Source organism: Schistocerca piceifrons, chromosome 8 (genome assembly GCF_021461385.2).
Source record: "Schistocerca piceifrons isolate TAMUIC-IGC-003096 chromosome 8, iqSchPice1.1, whole genome shotgun sequence".
In the NCBI taxonomy this organism is placed as follows: Eukaryota; Metazoa; Arthropoda; class Insecta; order Orthoptera; family Acrididae; genus Schistocerca; species Schistocerca piceifrons.
This window is the reverse complement of record NC_060145.1, coordinates 40342158-40366337: the sequence shown is the minus strand read 5'-3', so window position 1 is coordinate 40366337 and position 24180 is coordinate 40342158. Positions and strand designations below refer to the sequence as shown.

The window sequence follows — 24180 nt, the reverse complement described above, 5'->3', positions numbered from 1 at the left end:
GGAACTGTTCTGCAATCAGCTTCAAATGCCAGCTCTCCAAATTTTTTCAATAGTGTTTCACAAACTTTACATTGTCTTTCATCCAGGGATTGACTTTACAAAGCATCTCCTAAATACTCACACATTGATCAAACTAATTGGTAACAAATCTAGCTCCCCGCCTCTGTATTGCTTTGATATCTTCCTTCAATCTGACCTGTTGCAGATCCCAAAAACTCAAGCAGTACTCAAGAACAGGTTTTATTTGTGTTCTGTACGCATTCACCTCCTCATATTAAGCACACTTTCATAAAATTCTCCCACTAAATCAAAGTTGAACATTCACCTTCCCTACAACCATCCTTATGTACTCATTCCATTTCGTATCTTTTGCAATGTTAATTGACCTGACTGCATGAAGCATCACACTATTAAAGCTATATTCAAATATTATGGGAATGTTTTTTCCTACTCATATGCATTACCTCGAATTTTTCTACAGTTAGAGCAAGCCGCCATTCATGATACCAACCAGAAATTAAGTCTAAGTCATTGTGTGTGCTCCTACAGTCACTCCCAATGACACCTTCCAGCCGCAGATTGCTGCACACACTATCTGCCAAATCATTTATGTAGAGAGATAACAACAACAGTCTTATTACAGTTCCCTGAGACACTCCTGATGATACCCTTGCCTCTGATGAACACTTGTCTCCGATGAATACTTGATGTCAAGGGCAATGTAATGGTTTCTATTACTTATGAAGTCTTCTAGTCATTAACAGCTCTGAGAACCTACTCTGTAAGCTTGTACCTTCCTTCACAGTTTGCAGTGGGGCTCTGTGTTGAACAATTTTTGGAAATCCAGGAATATGGAATCTGCCTGTTGACCTTCACGTAAGTTTCACAGGATATTGTGCGAGAAGAGAGCAAGCCAAGCTCTGCATGACCAAAGCTTTGTAAAACCATGTTCATATGTGGACAGAATCTATTCCACTGGAAGGAAATTTATTATATTCAAACTCATAATATGTTAAAGAATTCTGCAACAAGTGCATGTTAGGGGTACAGGTCTGTAATTTTGTTGGTCCTTTCTTTTACCCTTCTTATAAACAAGAGTGACCTGCACATTTTGCCAGTGGCTTGTGACTTTAGGATGGGTGAGACTCTCATGATAAATGCAAGGGAAGTAAGGGGCCAATGCTCCACAGTACTTTCTGTAAAACTGAACTGAGATTCCATTTGGACCTGGCTCTTTTGTTTTAAACTCTTTCAGTTGCTTCTAAATGGCAGGGATCCTATTACTTTGTCGTCCCCATGGGAGTTGGTGTGATGGTCAAGCAATGGTATGTTTGTACAATCCTACTGTGCATGAATGATTTCTTAAACATGAAATTTAAGACTTCAGCTTTCCTTTTGCTGTCTTCTACTGCCACACCAGACTCGTCAATGAGTGGCTTGATTGAAGCCTTCAACCCACTTAGCAGTTCAACATAGGTCTAGAATTTTCTTGGGTTCCTGGCAAGATATTTTGCTAAGTTATGATGCTGGTAGTTCTAAGCTTCACTCCAATAGCTGAAAATATTCTTTCTTCTCCCCCTTTTGATACTTTCTACATTATATTGTGGTATTTGGATGGGGATTTTAAAGGTTTTTCCACAAATGAGGTAAGTGATGCACCATAGAAGCAAATATTGCAGAGTAGTTTTGTGTGTGCATGGAGAAACATGAGTTGGATTGGTCTGTTCTTGTGTTACTTTGTTTTGCACATTGTTTGAGTTTCTAACAGTGTAAGTAATAAATAATTTACATGAACTCAAACCTAGTTTTTCCAACAAATTTTAGTGACTTGGTTGCAATCAAATGAATGAGTGACAATGCAGTTTTGGCTGTCTATTTATATTAAGATGGACTATTCTGAGTGTTGCTTTGCTGCCAATGGTACTGTGATGTCTGACTGAGTGGATTTTGAATCTATGTCAAGAATTCACATTTTAAAATTGATTAGCAGTAGCAAAAAACACAAAAAGAAATTTTATATGTTGTAATGAAAGGAGAAGTATCCAATGTAATGAAGACTATAGACAAAACAGGTTTGAATGTGGGGTACTGAGCTTTAATTCACAATGGATGGTTTATCTATGCATCAATTCTGATACATTATAACAGATTTGTTTGGTCTATTTTGGAATCCTGTGAAAAGCAAAACTAGGTGATAAAATATCTAGAAATGACAGCTTTAGATAAAATCAAAGTAGTAAGTAAAATATAACCTCTGCACCATTTAAGGCCATTAAATCTTTACACAAGATAATTTTGAAATCAGCTCCAAATGACAAAAAGAAAATGGAAACATTTGAGGGAATTTCTGGCTTTACTTTTCAATGAACAGCTGTCAAAATTGGATCTAAGAAGTCATTTATTGAAGCATCATTTTCAAAAGCGAGTTGGGAGCAATCTAATATATTATGTATTGATAACAGGATGTAAAATGGAATGGCTACGTAAATTCATTATTATGCAATGGAAAGTGCAAGTTAGAATATCAACAATATTATGAAAAGGATAGATTGCAATTCACTGTTAAGATGACATACAGAGTTGCAGACAAGCACAACAAAAAGATTGTTATACAATGAGCTGTGCTAATGCTAATAACAACTCACAATTCCAGTATGTGGCTGACAGGATAAAAGACAAATTGGGCACAAAACTTCTACTTTATGGTACTGGAAATGTAACAGGGTTTACGGAAAAAAAGGAAGCTTTACAAAAGAGCTGTGAAGTCACTGCCATTAAGAGTAACAAACATTACAGGAACGAAAAATCCAGAAACTCCATAACAAAGTAGCTGAAGACTCAAATAACAAAAACATGAAGTGCAGCTTGGGATCTAAACAGAACATATTTCAACTGTGGTTCCAGCAGCCCCATATCAACTGATAATTACAAAAGCGAGGGAAGGAGATGCTTTAACTGCACCAAGTTTGGCCATATCTCATCTGAATGCCCGAAGGAGAAGAATAGTCTAAAGATGGCAATGAAGGCATACACTGCTAAGTAGGGCAGCCTATTAATAACTTAAATTAAAAAATGTCTGAGGAAGTAACTAAAAGCTGACAGCATTAATTGACTGTACTATTCAATTTCTTACACAGTGTTTCTCAGAAAAAGGATGCTCCAAGATTGCTAGATACAGAATTGTTTTTGACATGATTTGGGAAAAGCTCCCTTTCCACAAGGTTATTTTACACATCCTGTTGAGATTGATGATGTGAAAATTGAAACATGGATTTATGTTTTCTCTAGAGACATTGTGAATTTAGAAATGGTAGCTGGTGAAGATTTTCTAGACGAAACTGAAATTTCAATAAACAAGGATGGAGTTACTATTAGGAAGTCAGAAGGCAAATCTCATATCATGTGTATCAATACAGGAGATAAACCAGAATTTTACAACAAAAGCTCCTTTAGTGATGATGTGAAGGAACATACTGCAGATTTAATGAGTAATTACACCCAACAATGACCAGGTCTACTGCTGTTAGAATGATGACTGTTAAGAGAGAAAAGTAATCAATACATAGTGTATTTAAAAAAGAATGACCTGATTTTGGATTGTGGTAATTATGAAACATGGGACCTGCCGGAAAGGAAATGTGTGTTGTTTGAATGGTCATGCCCTAGAATTTCAGAAAATAAATGTTAGATGTCAGTCAATGTATCTTCTCAGTTTGCAGTCAATCAGAAGTAATATGAGGTCTGCTCAACAGAAGGCATTTTGTGTGACACAGTTTGCAAAGAGTGAGTTAGTGATTTTGGTGCAGGGTACTTTTCATTGGCAGTTTGGCACTAATCTACCTGCACCCAAAAACATTCGTTGTTGGTGTCATCAATTTGGAGAGACAGGATGCTTGTGCAAAGGTAAATGTCCACAGTGACCTCAAACTTCTGATGACTTGGTTTAGTTTTTACCACAACTTCAGGAGTGCTCCAGTGATGTCATTTTCCAACAGGACCAAGCTGCATCTCACTCACAGAATAACATATGTCAGTTTCTAAATTACACTCTGTGTCAATGTTGGGTAGGGAACACGGGACACCAAGACACTGCCCTGCATTCCTGGTCCCCAACATTACCAGGCACAACCCCATGCAATATTTTTTCTTGTGGACGTATTGAAGGAAAGTGTGTTCATCTCCCCTTTATCTTGTGACAAAAAAAGTGAAGAACAGAACAGAACAACAGCCACCATAACTTCTGTAAAGGCAGATACACTGTGTAAAGTTCATGACAAATTTAGCTATTGTGCTGCTACTGCTGCTGCTGCTGCAGGACCAACAGAGCATTTGTAAAAGCATAACTAAAATTAAGATTTTCTGAGTATTTTTCAATGTATTCCATGTTTGTAGTATGTTTTTCTCAATAAATATGGAATTTTGAAATCGGGCCTTTCTTTTTAAAACACACTGTATAATAGACTGAGCAGATTGCCACCAGGACCAAGAGACCCTTTTGATAACTACCCCCAGGTGTGACTTGATCAAGGAACAATAGAACCTAGTTCATCTGAATATGATAGCCAGGTCATTGCTGTAAAAAAGAAAAATGCAGAGTATTTCCTCTGTATAGATCATAGTAAATTAAATAAAATTACAGTGAATGATTGTTACCCATTGCCTCTTATAGAAGAACCACAGATGAAGTACAAGATGCCTGTGTATTTTGCACACTGGACTCAATTTTTATGTTTATGATGAAGTGGAAAGGCAACAGTATACTTCATTTGAGACAGTCAAAGCAAATCCAGTTCAAGAAAGTTCCATCTGTATTATCAATTATCACATTCACCTGCAGTTATCCATCTTTTCTTTTTACATGGATGATATTCTAATACCAGGAAAGAATGAGGATGAGGCACTGTGGGGGCTTGGTGTAGTGTCAAAAATTGCAGCAGATATGGCTTGGAAATTAATTTTTCAAAATGCCAATTCTTGTATGTGTTTATACAGTATGAACAAATCTGACCTTCTCCTGAAAAGACAAAAGCTCTCTACAGCTTTCCAGCCCTGAAATATATTGCAGCAGTACAAAGTTTCCTGAGGCTAACAGGATCTTTTAAGAAGTTTCTCTCTAATTACTCTACGACTGCCAAATCTCTGAATGATTTACTGAGCAATGTTCAGGAATATAAGTTTGAAGAAAAGCAGAGACACCCTTTCATTGGATCCAGTTTTAAAAGCCTGGAAACTAAAATATGAAACTGAACAACACACATGCAAGCAAAGAACATTTTGGAGCTGCGTTATTACAAAAATATCCAGATGATAAGTTCCATCCAGTCTGTTACATGGGTAAAAAAACACCTCAAGAGGAAATATATATTTATGAACTTAAAACCTTAGCTACTGTTAATATCTCAAGGGAATTTTGATGTTTTTACTAGGAATACATTTTAAAATTTAACAGACTGTGTCGCATTCTGAAATATCATGGATGAGGACAACTTGTCACCAAGAATAGCAAGATGGACTTCAGTGTTAGAAAAGTATTCCTAACACCATGGAATCTGGGTCTAGCATGACACATTTAAAAAATCTTAGAAATGTTCTCAATGTAACCACATGTACAAATTAATTTGTGATGTGAATGTAAAATGACTTGTTCCACATTACGATCTATCGTGCAGAATGATCCATGGAACATATAACTAGCTAAATCACTGTGTAAATGCACTGTTTGGTTTTGCAGATAGGTTAGTAGCTAGAATCCAGAAAGTTCAAGAGAAGAATGACGGTTTGGCAATGATCATGGACAGTCTCGGAGAATACCTTGTAAAAACTTTATTGAGAGAGGGAATTCTTTTCAAGTTCAGTGAGGGAAGAGAGACTTAAGAGACTCTAATACACAACATGAAATAATCAAGCTTGCACCTGAGAAAGGACATTATGCTGTTAAACTGGAGAGGAAATAAAACATGATTATTATACACCAAAATTGAACGGCAAGGTGAAGAGCGACTTCTGATTGTGTAAAATGTTTAATTGTGAATAAGAAATCAAAAAGCAGAAGAGTTTCCTTTAACTCTTGTTCATAGAGATTGAGCCATTACATACTTATCATATGGATCATACTCCACCACTTCAGTTGACTAATGAAAGAGCCAAGCACTTTTTAAGTATTATTGATGGACGAGAGCTATTGAAAAAGTAACTTACATTTTGCCGCTATACTGTGAGATGAAGTGTTGGAGTGGTGTTGGAGTGCCTACTGAATAATTATGCAATGGGTTGTGATAATTTGCAGTGCATGTTGTCTCTGCTTTGTTCACTGCAAATGTTTAAGACATCTGCTGCAATAGACAGTGTAACTGTATCTGGCACGGGAATTCACTTACACAATATTCCTGGTTCCATTTATTGCTGTGTTGAATCTTGGCTGAACATATGTCCATGGACCTTGGTTCTTGTGTTCCTCTTGAGCCCAGCACAAAAGTGCATTTGGATACTTCGCACACTCATTCTTCACCAAGTCATAGGGGAAAGGGCATATCTGTAATTACAATAAAAATAAATATTTTGTGATCTGAACTAGATGTAAGAGTAATAGCCTAAAGTACAATTATGTGTATTATTTATACAATTAAAATACCTGTTCAATCCTTGTAATGGCTATGTCATTGGTCAAAACTCTCTCATCACGAGCTTTTCGCAAGTCATAGAACACCTTGCCTGTGCAGAATATTAATTTCTTGACAGCATCTGCATTCTTGCTAGGGGCCCCGTTCTCTGGAATGACCCTGAAAATAAAAATAGTTTCAAAAAAGAGGATGAAGAAACAAATGTTAAACTATAATAAATGAAAACCATCTTCCTTGAATTTATAATTAGAGATCAGACTGAGGGAAATGGTTATTCGAAAAATCAGATAGGTAAATATGTAAGTAACTCAAAATCTGACCAGCCTGAGTCTCACAGATTGGTTACTGTACGTACTTAACTGACAGTAGTATTCGTTACTTGAATGACAGTGTTATCCCCTCCCTATTTTATATTCTGAGAGGGAAATGATCTAGACACAAGGACAACTTAAATTGTCATTTGAATCACATAAAACCCTTTAATAAATATTAAATGCAGAGCATTTACAGTAATTCTTTACTTAAGTGATTATTCCTAAATTTTAAAACACCTGTGGGTAGATAATATTCTCCAAATGGCCAAATTCATTCAATTTCATCCCTGCTGCCATTTTGCTTCCACCCACCCACCTGCCCATTGAGGCCTAGCAAATGTTCTCAAGGGTGCATGACATCCACAATTATCTACAGTGAAAAGCAGTGGCTGATACAGAAGAACCTCAAGGAGGGGGTGCTAAAGACATCTTGAGCTGCCTTTAATTTTATCATAATAATCAAGTCACATGCAAAGTTTAAGAAAGTATTATTTAAACTGAATATATTATATATAAATACAAAGATGAGGTGACTTACCGAACAAAAACGCTGGCAGGTCGATAGACACACAAACAAACACAAACATACACACAAAATTCAAGCTTTCGCAACAAATTGTTGCCTCATCAGGAAAGAGGGAAGGAGAGGGGAAGACGAAAGGAAGTGGGTTTTAAAGGAGAGGGTAAGGAGTCATTCCAATCCCGGGAGCGGAAAGACTTACCTTACGGGGAAAAAAGGACAGGTATACACTCGCACACACGCATATATCCATCCACACATACAGACACAAGCAGACATATTTAAACTGAATATACACGTATACAAGACAATGTAATCATATGATATAAAAAAGTTACAAATGTGGTTCTCTTCCTTAAATGATGAATTCTATGCATCTATTCTTCTTGGCAAATTGGTTAATTACATCATCAATAGGACAATCAAAGTCAGGGTGGGTGTTCAACAGAACTAAGTCATTAAGTCAATCCTCCTCAATCGTCAACCTCAGCCATGTCTTTGTATGCCACACCATTAAAAACTTCTTTCTACTGTAGTAATAGATGCAGGTAGACAAGCAAATATTTTGTACAGTGTGTGCAAAGTAGGAAAGTCAGATCTAGGATGAACAGTCAATGCTTGAATAGCAGAATCATGATCATTAAGGGTGTTTATGCTCATTTGCTTGTATTGAAGAATCTCTCCCATTAGTCTCTTTTTAATCACAAAGAGTGATTTTTCTTCAAAGAATAGTAGTTCAATTAAGCACTGATTCAATTCATGTGGCAGATCATTACCATCATGTTTCAGCAGTTATGAGGGCAAAAGTATGTCGAATTTAAAAGATAAATATTTTCTTCAACAAAATGTTCTCTCATGTCAGTCGTCCCACGGTCCAGTGTTGGAAGGAAATTCTTCAGTCCTAATATTTCTGCTTCTGAATGTAAACTAGCCTCCTATTCAGCAAATAGTCCTTATTTATAACGCTATGTATCGAAGGTTTTCTGTACAAGAAAACAGTAGAATATTTGTGACTTTTCTTGAACAAGTGCCAGACAGAACAACATACCGAGATCACTAGAATGGCCACGACTTTTCTTGTAAGCATGTGTTAGCTATCTATGTGCCAGACAGAAATGTATAAATATTATGACGTGGATGTGCGTGCTACATAGGAAATTACAACTATTCAGTAACTTGATTCAGTTGGGTCAACTGATGAAAGAAGTGAATGAATAGCGTGCGGACTGACTGGTGGGGGCAGCTTGGGTGGCAATGCGGGCGGCCCCACAAGGGGGTCGTGGTGACGACGACTGTAAATATGGAGGGAAGCAACAATGTGGTTGTTAGTCCCTCCGTGTATCTGAATATGCAGGTATGACCCCCTGCCCTCCTCCCTCCTTCACCTTCTTCCTCTCTCTGTTAGAGTAAAAAAACTTCTATGTCTTGTACTAGATACATAAATGGATAACTACGCTAGTAAAATTCAACTGTCAAAAATGAAACTAAGTACACAGCATAAAAGTTCAAATCACTACCTAACATACATAATTAGTAACATATGTTAGGAGATAGTGATGTCCTAGGTTCATTTGACACTGCAGATATTGGGTAGCTGTACAATCTTCAAGGAAGTAATGAACCACTGTTGTTCCTCCACAGACACACTGAGGATATTTACTGGCGTAGTGGAAATTCATGAGTTACTTTGGGATGTGCTATTCTGCTACAGCACAAGGCAATACCTTCTCCCCTTGAGCTTTGTAGCCAAGTCTGCCAGACCTTAGAGGTTTGTTTGATGGTTTCTTCAGGATGTGGCATCTGATGTGAGTCCATAAGTCAGCACTTAGAATATCTATGTCAAGCATTTCTATTCCCATTGCTTCTTTGGCTAGCTTGTCAATCAGCTGATTACTTGGAATGCTGATGTGACTTGGCAGCTAGAGAAAAATAGCTGACATACCTGTACTGCTGAGGGCATACAGTTTGTCATGGATGCAGGGACTAATGGGTGTTCTGGACAGCAACTGTCTATTGTTTGCAGAACACTCAAAGAGTCACTGTATATAATGAAGTTCTGTTGAGGGAAAGTCAATATGTTTTGTGGTGCTCCAAGTATGGCTATTAACTTGGCGTATAAATACTGCACTTTCTCTGGTAGAGAATGTTGTTCTAGATTTCAGTTGTGTATTAATGAATAACCGATTCTTTCATTATCTTTGGTGCCATCTGTGTAAAGAAGATTAAAATGAGTATACTCTTGGATGACCGAATAAAATGCACAACGATAAAAACTGGCAGTTCTTTTGTCTTTGGCATTGACCTTTATGTCCACCCTTCCTACTTGTTGGGAAACATACTGGGGATGCGTTCATGGTCAAGAGTGTTATGTATGGGTACTCAGAGCAAGCTGAAGTTCTGGTCAGAGGTCTTCCAGTCTTACTGCTGTGGCTTACCCTTTTGTAAGACAGTTATTGAGTAATTGGGTCTTTGTATTGTGAAATTTGATTAATTGGGACTGCATAGTTAAATAAATTTTTTTGGTGTCATATTTTCAGTGTTGGTACTCCAACATCAACAAAAAGACAATCAGGTGAACTTGTCTGAAAAGCTCCAGTTGCCAACCCGATCTGATTATGATGACCAGGATCTAGTACTGATGGTGCTGCTGATCCATAAACAATACTTCCATAGTCCAAAAGGGATAAAATTAGCACTTTATAAAATGATAATGAAACTGTTAGATATGGCACCCCAGAATCCATCAGCAAGGAAATGAGTACCAAATTTTTCCATGCAGGAAGTCTTGAGTTGGCGCATATGTAGAACCATGTTAAGTATATAATCAAAAAGAAGTTACTTCCAGTAACTGGGTTTCAAGGTATTGTCTGGATGATAATAGGCAGGCCATATTCTACAAAAGTCACAAATATTGATTTAGTTGGTTAGAAACAGGGAAACAGTCTCCACGATTTTGCATTCATTTTTGTGCCTTCTGCATAGCTATCTGTAGCTGGCACTCTGTTGTACATAACACTACTTGCTATAATATAAACAAAGATGACCAACATATAATACCAGTGTGATTATATGTCCCACTGCATTTACTATACCATTTACTGCAGCTGTAAAAAGTGTGGCACTTAAAAGTGATCCTTACTAAAACTGCACCTTCTTGCATGAGTAATTGGGTCTTTGTATTGTGAAATTTGATTAATTGGGACTGCATAGTTAAATAAATTTTTTTGGTGTCATATTTTCAGTGTTGGTACTCCAACATCAACAAAAAGACAATCAGGTGAACTTGTCTGAAAAGCTCCAGTTGCCAACCCGATCTGATTATGATGACCAGGATCTAGTACTGATGGTGCTGCTGATCCATAAACAATACTTCCATAGTCCAAAAGGGATAAAATTAGCACTTTATAAAATGATAATGAAACTGTTAGATATGGCACCCCAGAATCCATCAGCAAGGAAATGAGTACCAAATTTTTCCATGCAGGAAGTCTTGAGTTGGCGCATATGTAGAACCATGTTAAGTATATAATCAAAAAGAAGTTACTTCCAGTAACTGGGTTTCAAGGTATTGTCTGGATGATAATAGGCAGGCCATATTCTACAAAAGTCACAAATATTGATTTAGTTGGTTAGAAACAGGGAAACAGTCTCCACGATTTTGCATTCATTTTTGTGCCTTCTGCATAGCTATCTGTAGCTGGCACTCTGTTGTACATAACACTACTTGCTATAATATAAACAAAGATGACCAACATATAATACCAGTGTGATTATATGTCCCACTGCATTTACTATACCATTTACTGCAGCTGTAAAAAGTGTGGCACTTAAAAGTGATCCTTACTAAAACTGCACCTTCTTGCATGAGTAATTGGGTCTTTGTATTGTGAAATTTGATTAATTGGGACTGCATAGTTAAATAAATTTTTTTGGTGTCATATTTTCAGTGTTGGTACTCCAACATCAACAAAAAGACAATCAGGTGAACTTGTCTGAAAAGCTCCAGTTGCCAACCCGATCTGATTATGATGACCAGGATCTAGTACTGATGGTGCTGCTGATCCATAAACAATACTTCCATAGTCCAAAAGGGATAAAATTAGCACTTTATAAAATGATAATGAAACTGTTAGATATGGCACCCCAGAATCCATCAGCAAGGAAATGAGTACCAAATTTTTCCATGCAGGAAGTCTTGAGTTGGCGCATATGTAGAACCATGTTAAGTATATAATCAAAAAGAAGTTACTTCCAGTAACTGGGTTTCAAGGTATTGTCTGGATGATAATAGGCAGGCCATATTCTACAAAAGTCACAAATATTGATTTAGTTGGTTAGAAACAGGGAAACAGTCTCCACGATTTTGCATTCATTTTTGTGCCTTCTGCATAGCTATCTGTAGCTGGCACTCTGTTGTACATAACACTACTTGCTATAATATAAACAAAGATGACCAACATATAATACCAGTGTGATTATATGTCCCACTGCATTTACTATACCATTTACTGCAGCTGTAAAAAGTGTGGCACTTAAAAGTGATCCTTACTAAAACTGCACCTTCTTGCATGTATTGGTTACTAAGTGTGGAACCAACCTTGATTCTAAACAGTCTAAGAAACAAAAACAAAAAAAAACTTTGGATGAAGACTGGTAAATTTCCAAATGCAGAATAAAATGTGACACTATCGTGTACATCTTGTGCAAATAAAAAAAAAAAAAAACTCTGTGATCATTTGTTGATAGTTCACAAAGACCTTTTGCATTGCAACTCCAATCATATGAGATGATCTGTGGTAGTGTAAAATCTTTGGAATCTGCACTGGAATTGAAAAAGAAGATTTCCAGATTCCACACACACCAATGAAGCCACTCATTAACCATTCTTCCTAATAATTTTCCCAAGTTACTTGTTAGGTTGATCAGTTATGTAACTATTTTTAGTTTTGGGGTCTTGTCCTGGTAGGGGTATTGATGTACCCTCTCCCCATTGCAGGGGAAATTTGCTGCCTTGTCATATCTTGTGAAAAACTCTGTGGGACAGAGCTTTTAGTATTTTCACCAAGATGTTGAGACATTTAATTATGGATGTTGTCTGCTCCTGGGAACTTATCTCTACATTGCTTTAAAACATTATGTAGTTCCCAGACTGTAAAGTGTGCACTGCAGGTTGTCAAGTTTGTTAACATAAAAGATATAGTATTAAGTTCAGTGGAAAGTCGATGTTGAGTAAAATTAGTACGGTAATAGATGCCAACATTTCTGCATAATATATTGCTAAAATTTCAGGAATTTCACAGAACTTGCGTTAATTTCTCCTTCATCAAGGATTCCCTGGAGTCCGTTAGTGGACATCATGACACTAACCCACTGTAATTGGAACATCATCTGCGAAGCTGTGGTTTGTGCTTCCACAGAAGAAACATATCAATCCCAATATTCTTTCTTCTTTTGCTTTTTCCCTTGACCTTTTAAAATTAAGTTTTAGGTAGAGTGGTGACACCTATGTCGTCATACAGCCCTTAATCATTCTATGATGGCATCTGCAATCTTCTTCCACCACCATGGAAAAGGTTTCCGTTTAGGAGGATGAGAATAGAATAGTATTATTGTGTTCACAGATTGATTGAATGTGTCTATTGTATCTTGTACTGTTTCTTTGAACCTTTTCTCTGTATTTGTTGTGGTGAAACCAGGGTTGCTAGCTGAAAGAAAAAAAATTGCCTGAAAATAAAAGTTAATACTGTAGTCCATGAAAGTACTGCTTCAAATCTGTGTTTAAAATTTAACTTTAATAGGTGATACTGACATGTAGAAGAACAAATCTAATCTCAATGCCAATTATTTCATGTTGTGCAGGTGGGGTATCAAAACATACTTTCATGCAAATCATAAACAAATATTAATATTTTCTACAGAAAAATTATTGTGTGAGGGAGTTACATTCTTGCAAGAAAATATTGACTTCATTCTTCTCTTAGCCTCTTTTTAACAAACAAATTTAAGTGCCCCATGTTCTATTACATATATTTAGGTGCTACTAAACATTGTTCCTGTGTGAGAAATTCTGATTTGATTTGATTGTTTATTGGTCCAGTTTTATCATACAGCACAGATTGTACAATTGATATTGGACAGGTCAAAGATAAGTTACAATAATAAATAGTATTATCAAAATAGTAGACAAATTAAAAATAGGTACCTATTACAATTAATTTTGTTATGTACCGTATTTACTCGAATCTAAGCCGCACTTTTTTTCCGGTTTTTGTAATCCAAAAAACTGCCTGCGGCTTAGAATCGAGTGCAAAGCAAGCGGAAGTTCTTAAAAATGTCGGTGGGTGCTGCCACAACTTAGTTCTGCCGGCGAATATATGTAGCGCTACACAAGCATGCTTTGTAGGCACAAAGATAAATGCTGGCACCAAAACCTCTGCGTCAGTAAATAAATTAAAAAAAAAAGGTGGAAGACAAGCTTTTTTTCTCCGCGCCGAGTTTCGACCACTGCATTTTCATACATTATCCAACGAAGTAAATACTAATTCCGTATTGTTCATCTTCGAATGTAGCAGCATTTCAATGTACTACGAAAACCCGACTGGCAAGAATGTTTAGGATGTTTGTCAATATGGCCAACTCTACGTTCTGAATTTTTTCCTATCTGTGAGAAGAGATGGTTGCTAATACGAACTCTTATAAATTGTGAATCACATGCAGTATTCTCGTCACCATAAGAATAATACGAATATAAACATTTTGCCATGTATTGTTTCGTGTTTGCTACTATCTCATTTAAATCCTGTCTGTGTAATAAACCACAAAACTAGAGTGAGACAACAGCAAACGCGGAAGAATGTACATATCATGTCATGTTTATATTCGTATTATTCTTATGCTAAACAGTGATACAGTCAGAAATGAAGCGAGGCAATTGGCTAGATTTTTAAATCTAATATGACTCTAATTTCTGTGCAGAATGCAATGTACTAAAGAGGTGCCTGCAAAGATTTTCAAACGGAGAAAAATTTTCGCTAAACTCTCGTTCAGAACATCTTCTATCATACGCAGTCTATTATTTGGTTCTTGTTAATCATTATCAAAGAAAGCAGCAGTGTGAGTAACAAGAAGTAGCAGTCTCTTGCCATTGTTTCGCTAATGAGACGATTCCTCTCTCTCTCTCTCTCTCTCTCTCTCTCTCTCTCTCTCTCTTTTTCTTTTTTTTATTTGTAAGCAGTGGTAGCGCGCTCAAAAGCAAGCCATGCCCCGATCGGCGACAGGCCGTAAATACACAGTATCAGAGTACGACAAACAATGCATGACACAGTACAGTAATCCATTTTCAGTGTAGAGTGACGTAAACACCTATAACAAAGAAAACTGCGCTTTCAGATCAAAGAAAAATAAGCAATCAATTCAAACCAGACGAAGCACGTGAAAAAGGAAGGGTACCCGTATTAATACGGACGGAGCGACTGACGCATAGCAATGGCTACCTGGTAAAGCTTAACTGCTAAGCTTACGACTCGAACTAAACTACTGTAGCTGTATCGTCATTCATTCGACCTAAATTGTCTCATATTACAGTGGACCAACTTTGTTTCAATTTGGAGATGCTGCCTAAAGCTTTTCTCTCCCCTTGAATTTCGAGTCTCAAATTTCAGGTGCGGCTTAGATTCGGGAATTTTTTTTCCTTGATTTCGAGTCTCATTTTTCAGGTGCGGCTTAGATTCGAGTGCGGCTTAGACTCGAGTAAATATGGTATTCAGAAATTCTCTGACAGAATAGAAACAGTGCTTTGTTAGAAATGCCTTTAGTTTAACTTTAAATATTGGATGAGTAGCATTTATATTTCCTCTGGTATCTTATTGTGTAGTATTACACCAATGTTAATTATGCTCCTCTGATAGGTGGTTGTTCTGTGATATTTTTGATGTATATTTGATTTCCCTCTGGTACTATAGTTGTGTACATTTTTGTTCTGTAGCAGTTTGCCTGTTTTCAGGAGGTAGTCCCTAGTGAACACGATAGTTTCATAAATGAATAAACTTGGAACATTTAGAACATCAAGCTCAGTAAAACGGGATTTACAGGACTCCATCTTTTTAAGGCCACAAATTATTCTTAGAGCTCTTTTTTGCATTCTAAAAACCTTTACACTGTGAGTTGAGTACCCCCAGAAAACGATCCCATATCGGACTAGTGAGTGGAACAGTGTGCAGTATGCCTGCAGTACTGTTGTTTTGCTTGTTGTAGCCTTTAAAATTCTTAGGCCATAGCACACAGATGATAGTTTTCTAGACACGTTATTTATACATGTGTCCCATTTTAAGTCTTGCTGAACCCATAGACCGAAAAATTTTTTGACGCTTACATTTTCTAGGGGATCATTTTTTAATTGTGCTTGAATAGACATTTGATTAGGTGGTGGAATTAAATGAAAATCGACACACATAGTTTTTTCAGTATTTATAATGAGTTTGTTTTTTTGTGAATCACTCAGAAAGTCTTTTCATAGAACTTTCTGCTGTGGACTGCAAAGTTTCTGGACTGGATCCAGTGAGCAATATGATGATGTTGAAGGAGATATCAAGGTGGTAAGGTAATGACCACGGTTCTCTCTTCTAATCACCAATACTTTTATTACATGAACAAACGTACAGGTAGAAGACTAGGCGAGAACTGAGGTCCCGGAAGTATACAAAACAAAGATAACTTGAAGACATAATACACATATGATGGTCTGGCCTATCAATCCGTGGATCGACACCACATAGCCGCCCCCCCCCCCCCCCATGCAGTATGGAGTACGTACCTGAAGGTGGGGGGGGGGGGGGTTGGCGAGAGTTTAAGTGGGTTACAGTGAGTTCCTCCGCGTCTTAACGGCACGGGCCGTGTGGGTGTGGGAGGAGAGCGTGGAGCAAATCCTGTAATGCTGATGCTGAAGTCTTGAAGCGACATCAACGGTCGTAGTCGTCGGCAGGTGTGGGAGCGCTTGTGTGGAAGGGTGTCGTCGGCAGGGAACCTAATGATCACCTTTCCACTTGGCCTAACGTAAGCACATATGTTGCCACAAGTAGCACTTCGAGAGGTTTGAAATGCTTCACTACACATTTTGACACATCACCTAATAAGTCACACGAATCGTCACACGCAAGTAGCACTAATGCGGTATCACCATTAATGACAACAGATAAACCACAGATGTCATTAGGACAAACGTGGGTAGAGAGCTCATAAGTGGCACCTGCTAATGGAGAGGTATCCTGAGCCAGTGGGGCGGGGGAACCATAGCACGGTGAGGACGGTGTGCTACGAGTAGAGAGGTGAGTGTCAGACGGTGAGGTCTGAGTGGGCATGGCCAGAACCTGGAGGCTGCACCGGTTAGAAGAGCAGCGTGGTGTGCTGTTGCACGAAGATGTAACTGTTATATTAGAGCCCTGGGAGCTGGGGCCTCTGCTATGGGAGCCGGGAGGTGGAAAACCCCAGAATGAGTGTGGGCTCATTGATGGGACCGGTGTAGGCATGAGTTTACGCGAATCATGAGTAGAGGAAGAAGGCCGAGGGTGGCCAGAGAGCATGGTCTCTTCAGCGGTTAATGAGGTAGGGGAAAACTTAACATGAGCAGGTTTAACCCTGTTGAGGGAGACAGTAGTTACTGAGCCCTTAATTACAATGTCCATTGTGTTACTGGTTCGTTTGACAACTCTGTACGGGCCTGTGTAAGGGAGCTGTAATGGTGCTTTTGCAGCGTTGTCGCGAAGGAACACAAATTTGCAAGTGTCGAGTGCCTTGGAAACATATTTGTGCGGCAAAGTGTGGCTGGAAGGGGACGGGGGTTAAGCTTGTTACAGTGTAACCTAACCCGTTCTACCAAGGATGGCAGTTCGGACAGTTTGGCGACTGGAGTAGGAGCAACAAGTTCGCCTGGCAGTGTAAGGGATTGGCCATAGACGAACTCGGCCACTGAGCCTTTAAGGTCTTCCTTGAAAGTGGTCCCCAAACTGAGTAAGGTGAATGGCAGGGCTTCTGTCCAAAGGAGGCCATGGCAATGTAGGGCCATCTTAAGTGTCCTATGCCAACGTTCCACGAGGCTTTGCTTTAGGGGTGGTATGCTGATGAATGAATGTTCTTGATGTCTTGGAGACACGTTTCAGCATTGCTTGTTTAGCTGTAGTGTACTTCTTGTTCGGAGGAGGTGACTTAACCAGGTCATAAATTAAGTTGACACAGTCGTGGAGGTGGTTCATGAGGCATGTGTAACGGATGTTGTCATCAAGTGCACAGACACTGAAAGTTTGCTCGACCAGGTTGAACCGGAATTCTGGGTGAGCAGGTATGAATGCCGGAAGTTTCGGTAGATTCAACGAACTGGCGGTCGAAGAATGCGGGCAGCCACTCGCGGATGCAGGAGTAGGCAAGTCAAAGTTAGCTCTGTGTCATGAGGGCAGTAGAGAGGAAGCAGGCGTGCCAGCTATGTTCATAGTAGCTGGAGGGGAAGCGAAATCCATTAGCAGGAAGCCCAGCGTGGAGCGAAGCGGGACCGGTTGTTGCAGCGGAAGGTCAAAGTGGTCACGACTGTTGCTCAACAGGTTATTATTATTATGCAATTGGTCCTCCACATCTGCAGCGAAATTGTCCATCACAGAGTCAGTGATGAGCTTGGTGGAACCTGACGCGCTCAAATTACTGCACTGATGAACACTCGGAGTAACAGGCTGGCGAATGTCATTCACATAGTGTGCAACCGGCACGGAGTGATACGCACGTCGAGCTTGCACATTCAAAAAGGCGTCCTGTTAAGGCACATTATGAAAACTATGCTTCCCACTATTTACTGTACTTGCATTAAAGTTCGGTATCAGTGTGTAGTGGTTTCTTGTACTGCTGTGTGGTGAAAACTGAAGCACTTCGGGGCTAACAAAGCCGGAGTCAGAGACCGCTGGCGACACATTCAAGACCACTGCACCTGACGAGGTCCCTGGGTTCTCGAGGCTATATGACTGCGGAAATTCACGTCAGGCACTGACTACAGCTGGCATGCTTGAATTTAGGTGCTGTTGCTGGTGAAAACCGGGCAGCGGTGGCGTGTTGTAGAAGGCCATTGTGTAGCAGACAAAGGCCCACGTGGAACGCGGAAGCCGGCGCGGTAGTCACTTTGTACTCAGTTCGACGGATTATTCGAACTTCGGGGTCACCACTGAAGGAGATATCAAGGTGGTAAGTTAATGACCACAGTTCTCTCTTCTAATCATTAATACTTTTATTACATGAACAAATGTACAGGTCGAAGGCTAGGCAGGAACAGAGGTCCCGGAAGTATACAAAACAAAGATCAACTCGAAGACATAATACACATATGATGTTCTGGCCTATCGATCCATGGATCGACATCACAGTGTCATCGGCAAACAGGATAGTTTTTGTGGGACTCATATATTCAACTATGTCGTCCACATAAATCAAGAAGAGTAGTGAACCTAAGATTGAGCCCTGCGGTACACCATATTTTATTGGTAATTCACTAGAAAAAAAAGGAGTTGTTTCTTGTTTTATTCATTTTGTTGAATTCATACTAAAGTGATACTTTCTGCCTGCAGTTTTTTAGGTGTGAACACAACCAGCTATGTGCTACACCTCTTAATCCTCGTCTTTCTACTTTTTCGAGGAGAATGTTATGGTCCACAACATCGAAGGTTTTTGATAGATCTAGAAAAGTACCTGCAACTAATTTATGTTGATCAAGGGATTTTAAAATTCAGTCTAAGAATTCGAAAATTGCTGTCTGTGTAGATTTAGACTTTCTAAAACCATTTCGTTGTACTGTAAGAGGTGCATATTTATTTATGAAACTTAAAAGCCTGTCATAGAAGAGTTTTTCTAGAATTTTTGAGAAGGAACTTAACTGTGACATGGGTCAGTAGTTTGATATTTTTTCAGAAGAACTTTTTTTGACAGTGGTGAAACTTTTGCTATTTTAAAAATATCTGGAAATACACCAGTTTTTAAAGACAGGTTGAAAATTTATGCCAAGGGGTTTGCTATGTGGTGAGCACATGCTTTTAATATGAAATCAGGTACTTCATCAAGACCACTTGACATTTTATTGCTTAATGATTTAATTTTACTTACAATTTCATTGGGGTTTGTTTCATAAACATACATAGAAGCATTCAAGATCACTGACTTGCTGGAGAAACTTTGTACTGGTCCTTGACAGTGTACTTGAGTGAGGTCTTCAGCTAGTAAAGTGAAGTATTCATTGAATTTTTCCACAACTGAATTTGGGTCTGTGACTTTTGAGCCTCTAATGTTAATGATACATTCTTATTCTTTGGAGCTGGACTACAAGTTTCTTTCTTTATAACTCTCCATGTGTATCTCATTTTGTTAGATGAGTTTCTTATCAAATTGTCATTCCACGTAATTTTTACCTCTTTGACTACTCTACCACAGATTCTTGTGAAGGCTTTTGAATAACCTGCGAATTCTCAGGTTACTCTATATTTCTTACAACAGTACTGCAGAAATCTGTTTCTCTCACTGGAAATTTTTATGCCTTTAGTTACCCATTGCTTATTATTGTTAGGTTTTACTGTTTATACTACTTTTGGAAATGCTACATTAAAATAGTGAAGAAAGATGCTCTGAAAACTCATATACATGCTATCAACATTGTTCTGAGTGGCGATGCTTTCCCAGGTTTCCTTCGCTAGTAAGAGATTAAAAATTCTAATGTTATCTTCAGAAAAGGTTCTTTTTTCAACTACTTTTTCGGAACTACTACTACTACTTGTTGGCATTTCTATACACAGCAGCTGCGCCTCATGATCACTATAACACATGCTCAGTACTCTGCTTGTGAAACTGTAATTTGTATCTGATATGAATATTTGCTCAATAATGGAATTTGTGCATTCTGTTAATCTTGTTGGGCAGCGTATTGTGGGGATCATATTGAATGTGTTGGTCATATTTACCAAAGCATCTCTGCTGCTGAGGTCTTTTGAAAAATCAGTATTGAAATCGTCAAAAAGCACTATTTTCATATTTAGTGTACTGATCCTGTTCAGCAGAACCTCTAGTTTATTCATGAAGACTGGCAGGTTTCCATTTGGTGCTCTATATATGGTAATAACTATGAAATTAAGCTCTGACAGTTTAGTAATGGAAAGTTCAAAGTCTTTTTCAATAGGGTCAATATAACTTTTACTGACATCACAGAACTTTATTTGTTCTTTCACAAAGATAGCGAAGCCACCATGTTTGTAAAAATCTCAGCTAAAATGACTTGCTAATCTAAATCCTGAGATTGAGGTTACTTTTACTTTGTCATTTCATAGCCAATGTTCAGTAATGCAAATTATGTCTACATTTACTGCATACTGGAGTGGTGCTTCCAACATGGAAATTTTATTTGTGAGTGACTGAACATTATGGTGTAGTATAGAAAAATCTGGGTATTTAGCAACTTTAGTTGAAACGGTTTCTGATTCTTTATCGAATGGCATTTCTAATACAGCACTTACCCTAAAAAATTTTCAGTATCTTTCTTGTGTGTGGCTTCTGTTTGCTGGTGGCAATCAGCAGGCGAGTTAACTTCTGGAGCTTGTATGAGTTTTGCTTCATCCACATCTGTCCTCTTCGGTTTAAACCATTTTGTAATTTTCGTTTGGCTGACAACTTTATTATTTGTTTCTCCCCTAATCGGTTTAAACCACTTGGTAATTTGCGTTTGGTCGATGGAACAGCTTGTAACTCTTCTAAAGCAGTTCGTAATCTCCATGTGTTTGTCACTTATACTTTTTCCTTCACTCTTCTTCGAGATGTGAGTACATATTTTTTCGAAGCGTAATTTCTTTCCCGGCGTATTTAAATGAAGTCCATGGACTGTATGGAACCTTCGCTGCAATATGTTTATATCTACAATATCAACATTCTTAAAGTTAGTGCATATTTCAGTGATACACTCGTTTGCAACATTAATTTCGCAGTTCACACACAACCAGGGTGGTAAATCATGACGATGTGGGATGTTCACCACGAGTACATTTGTGTGGGTTAAATTATTTAAACATTTTCTCATTTCTGTAATAACCTTGTATGTCTCGTTTCTATAGATGTCGTATGATGCTCCTATTAAAATAGTGAAATCATCTTTATCAAACTAGCTACGTCAGTTGATGTTGTTAGGTCCATTATTTCACTCAATGGAGCCCCTGGCTTCATGAAACCAGATGCCTTGAAACTACCTGTTCTCGTCAACATTGCAGAAATTTCACAGTCGTGACTATCACCTAACACACAGATTGTTTTGTGTTTCACACTTTTTGTAACCAGAGGATTTAAGGTTCTTCTTCTCACCTGACTAGTGTTGTCTTTTTGCCACACGTGTTCTAAAGGTTCTTCAGTTTGCAGTTTCACTCGAGATACATTTTTCAACGTAGTTTCCTTTGTTGCATTGAAGTCTGTGTTAGTGTAGGTGTTCGCACTTATTTTCGGAGTTTTTACAATATCTCCTGATGCAGTATTTTCACTGTTTGACCTACTTAAAACAAGCAATGGTTTGCATACTTTGTTTTCCAACTTTTCAACCCTTTCCGACATGTTCACTGAATCCATGGCAGAAAGCACTTCAAAAGTGTTTTTTTGCACTAAATTTTCACTGTCTTTCAAATCTTTTACCTTCTGAGTACACCTTCCTTCAGTCATTATCTTCCATTTTTCTGAGACCGAGTCTTCTTTTTTCATTAGCGTCTCACATTTTTCAGATTGTAGTTCACTTATTGCCACCTTTTGAGCATCGACTGTAAACTGTAGACTGGATATCCGTTCGTTCAACTTCAGTACTTCATTCATACAACTTGCACACATTTTCGTTTTACTACCGAAATTTACGTTCGACTTGGCTGCCATCTTTCCTTTCCTTTCCTTTGTTTATTCAAAAATTGTGTGTAATGCAGTAAACTACTGTCATCTTGATGACCGAACTTCCCCAGAAAATTTCCAAGAAGGAGAAAAAAATTTAAAACACTTTAACAGGTGTTATCATCCAACAGAGCTGTAAATAAATTTAACATCATACTAATTCAGAGCCCTCTCCTGAACACACACTGATTGGCTTTTGATAAATGTGACACACGTTTCTAAAATATAACAAGTAACAAATTTTCAGTTAAAATGTGTACGCCACTTCATTTAAAAAGATGTAAAGTTATCAAATTTTACAAATAACAAAGGTAAACTATTATGAAATTATCTCCCCACAGCAACAAGGAATACGACATTTTTTTGATCAGCATAAACAATGGATTCAATTACAAAATTCCCTTGCATACTTTTTGTTTATTACAATCAAGAAACTTATTTCCCCTTTTCTAGACTAATAAAATATGTATTTAATATACCTGAGAAATTGCGTTTCTTCAGTCATTTCGTCAAAACTTGATCTGGCCTCAGGATGACGCAAAAGTGACTTTGGAGTCATCAAAATGAGGGGCTTGCGAAATGGAAGGGCTATCTGCCGACGGAGAATGTGGAAGTAGTTGGCTGGTGTTGAGCAGTTTGCAACCTGTTATAGGTGAAACAATATCCAGCTTTATATTTAAGGTCTGACACCATATATATAGAGGGAAACATTCCACGTGGGAAAAATATATATAAAAAACAAAGATGCTGTGACTTACCAAACGAGAAAGCGCTGGTAGATAGGCACAATAAAAAATACACAAACACACACACAAATTTCAAGCTTTTGCAACCCACAATTGCTTCATCAGGAAAGGGGGACAGAGAGAGAAAGATGAAAGGATGTGGGTTTTAAGGGAGAGGGTAAGGAGTCATTCCAATCCCGGGAGCGGAAAGACTTACCTTAGGGGGAAAAAGGGACACACACACACACACACACACACACACACACACACACACACGGTGGATATGTGTGTGTGTGTGTGTGTGTGTGTGTGTGTGTGTGTGTGTGTGTGTGTGTGTGTATACCTGTCCCTTTTTCCCCCTTTCCAAAGAAACCACCCCCCCACTCACACACAAATTTGAAATAAGGTGAAGCAATGACTATGTGACAAGTTAGCATTGTGTGCTGGTGTGCTGAACTGTGGTCCAAACAAGGATCTTTAACTTTGACAGATAATGTACTATGAACTCTGCAATCCATGTGTTCCTTACAGACAGAATCAAGGTTTTAGCTTGTCATTCATTTATTTATTACGATATGGCACCGAGTCCAGAGTAGCAGGTATTTTTAACTTGTCATGAAATGTTCATCACAACATGTATTACACTAAAGTTAATAAAAATGTCATCTTTGAGGAAGTTAATTTATCTTTGTTAGTCTTGCACACTGGAGCATAAATACGAGGGCTATCCACAAAGTACATTACGTTTTGGAATTGAAAATAAATAAAGTATTTGAATTTTTTTTTTATTATATACAGATGAAAGCCACACTTAAATACTACTTTTCTACATAGTTGCCATTTAAATTAAGGCACTTATCGTAGCGATGGACGAGCTTGGAAATTCCTTCGTCGTAAAATTCGGCCGCCTGCGCCTTCAACCACGTAATGACTGTCTTTTGGGACAGAAAAGGTGTGATTTTTGTGGATTTCCTGGAAAGAGGCAGTACAATAAACTCTCAAAGGTATTGCCAAACTCTGCACAACCTCAGAAGAGCAATACAAAACAAGCGCAGGGGAAGTTGGGCTCAAAGATC

General features: G+C 38.2%; 1 protein-coding gene across 1 annotated transcript in view; it reads right to left on the bottom strand.

Annotated features, from left to right (window-relative positions):
- Window positions 1-24180, bottom strand: part of LOC124711735 (2-oxoglutarate dehydrogenase, mitochondrial-like) — a 178774-nt gene that overhangs the window by 1679 nt on the left and 152915 nt on the right. Inside the window, exons 15-17 of the mRNA XM_047241947.1 lie at window positions 22859-23022; window positions 6632-6779; window positions 6378-6532 (exon numbers count right to left, since the gene is read on the bottom strand). Coding sequence (XP_047097903.1) covers window positions 6378-6532; window positions 6632-6779; window positions 22859-23022 — 467 coding nt within the window. The remainder of the gene's footprint in view (window positions 1-6377; window positions 6533-6631; window positions 6780-22858; window positions 23023-24180) is intronic.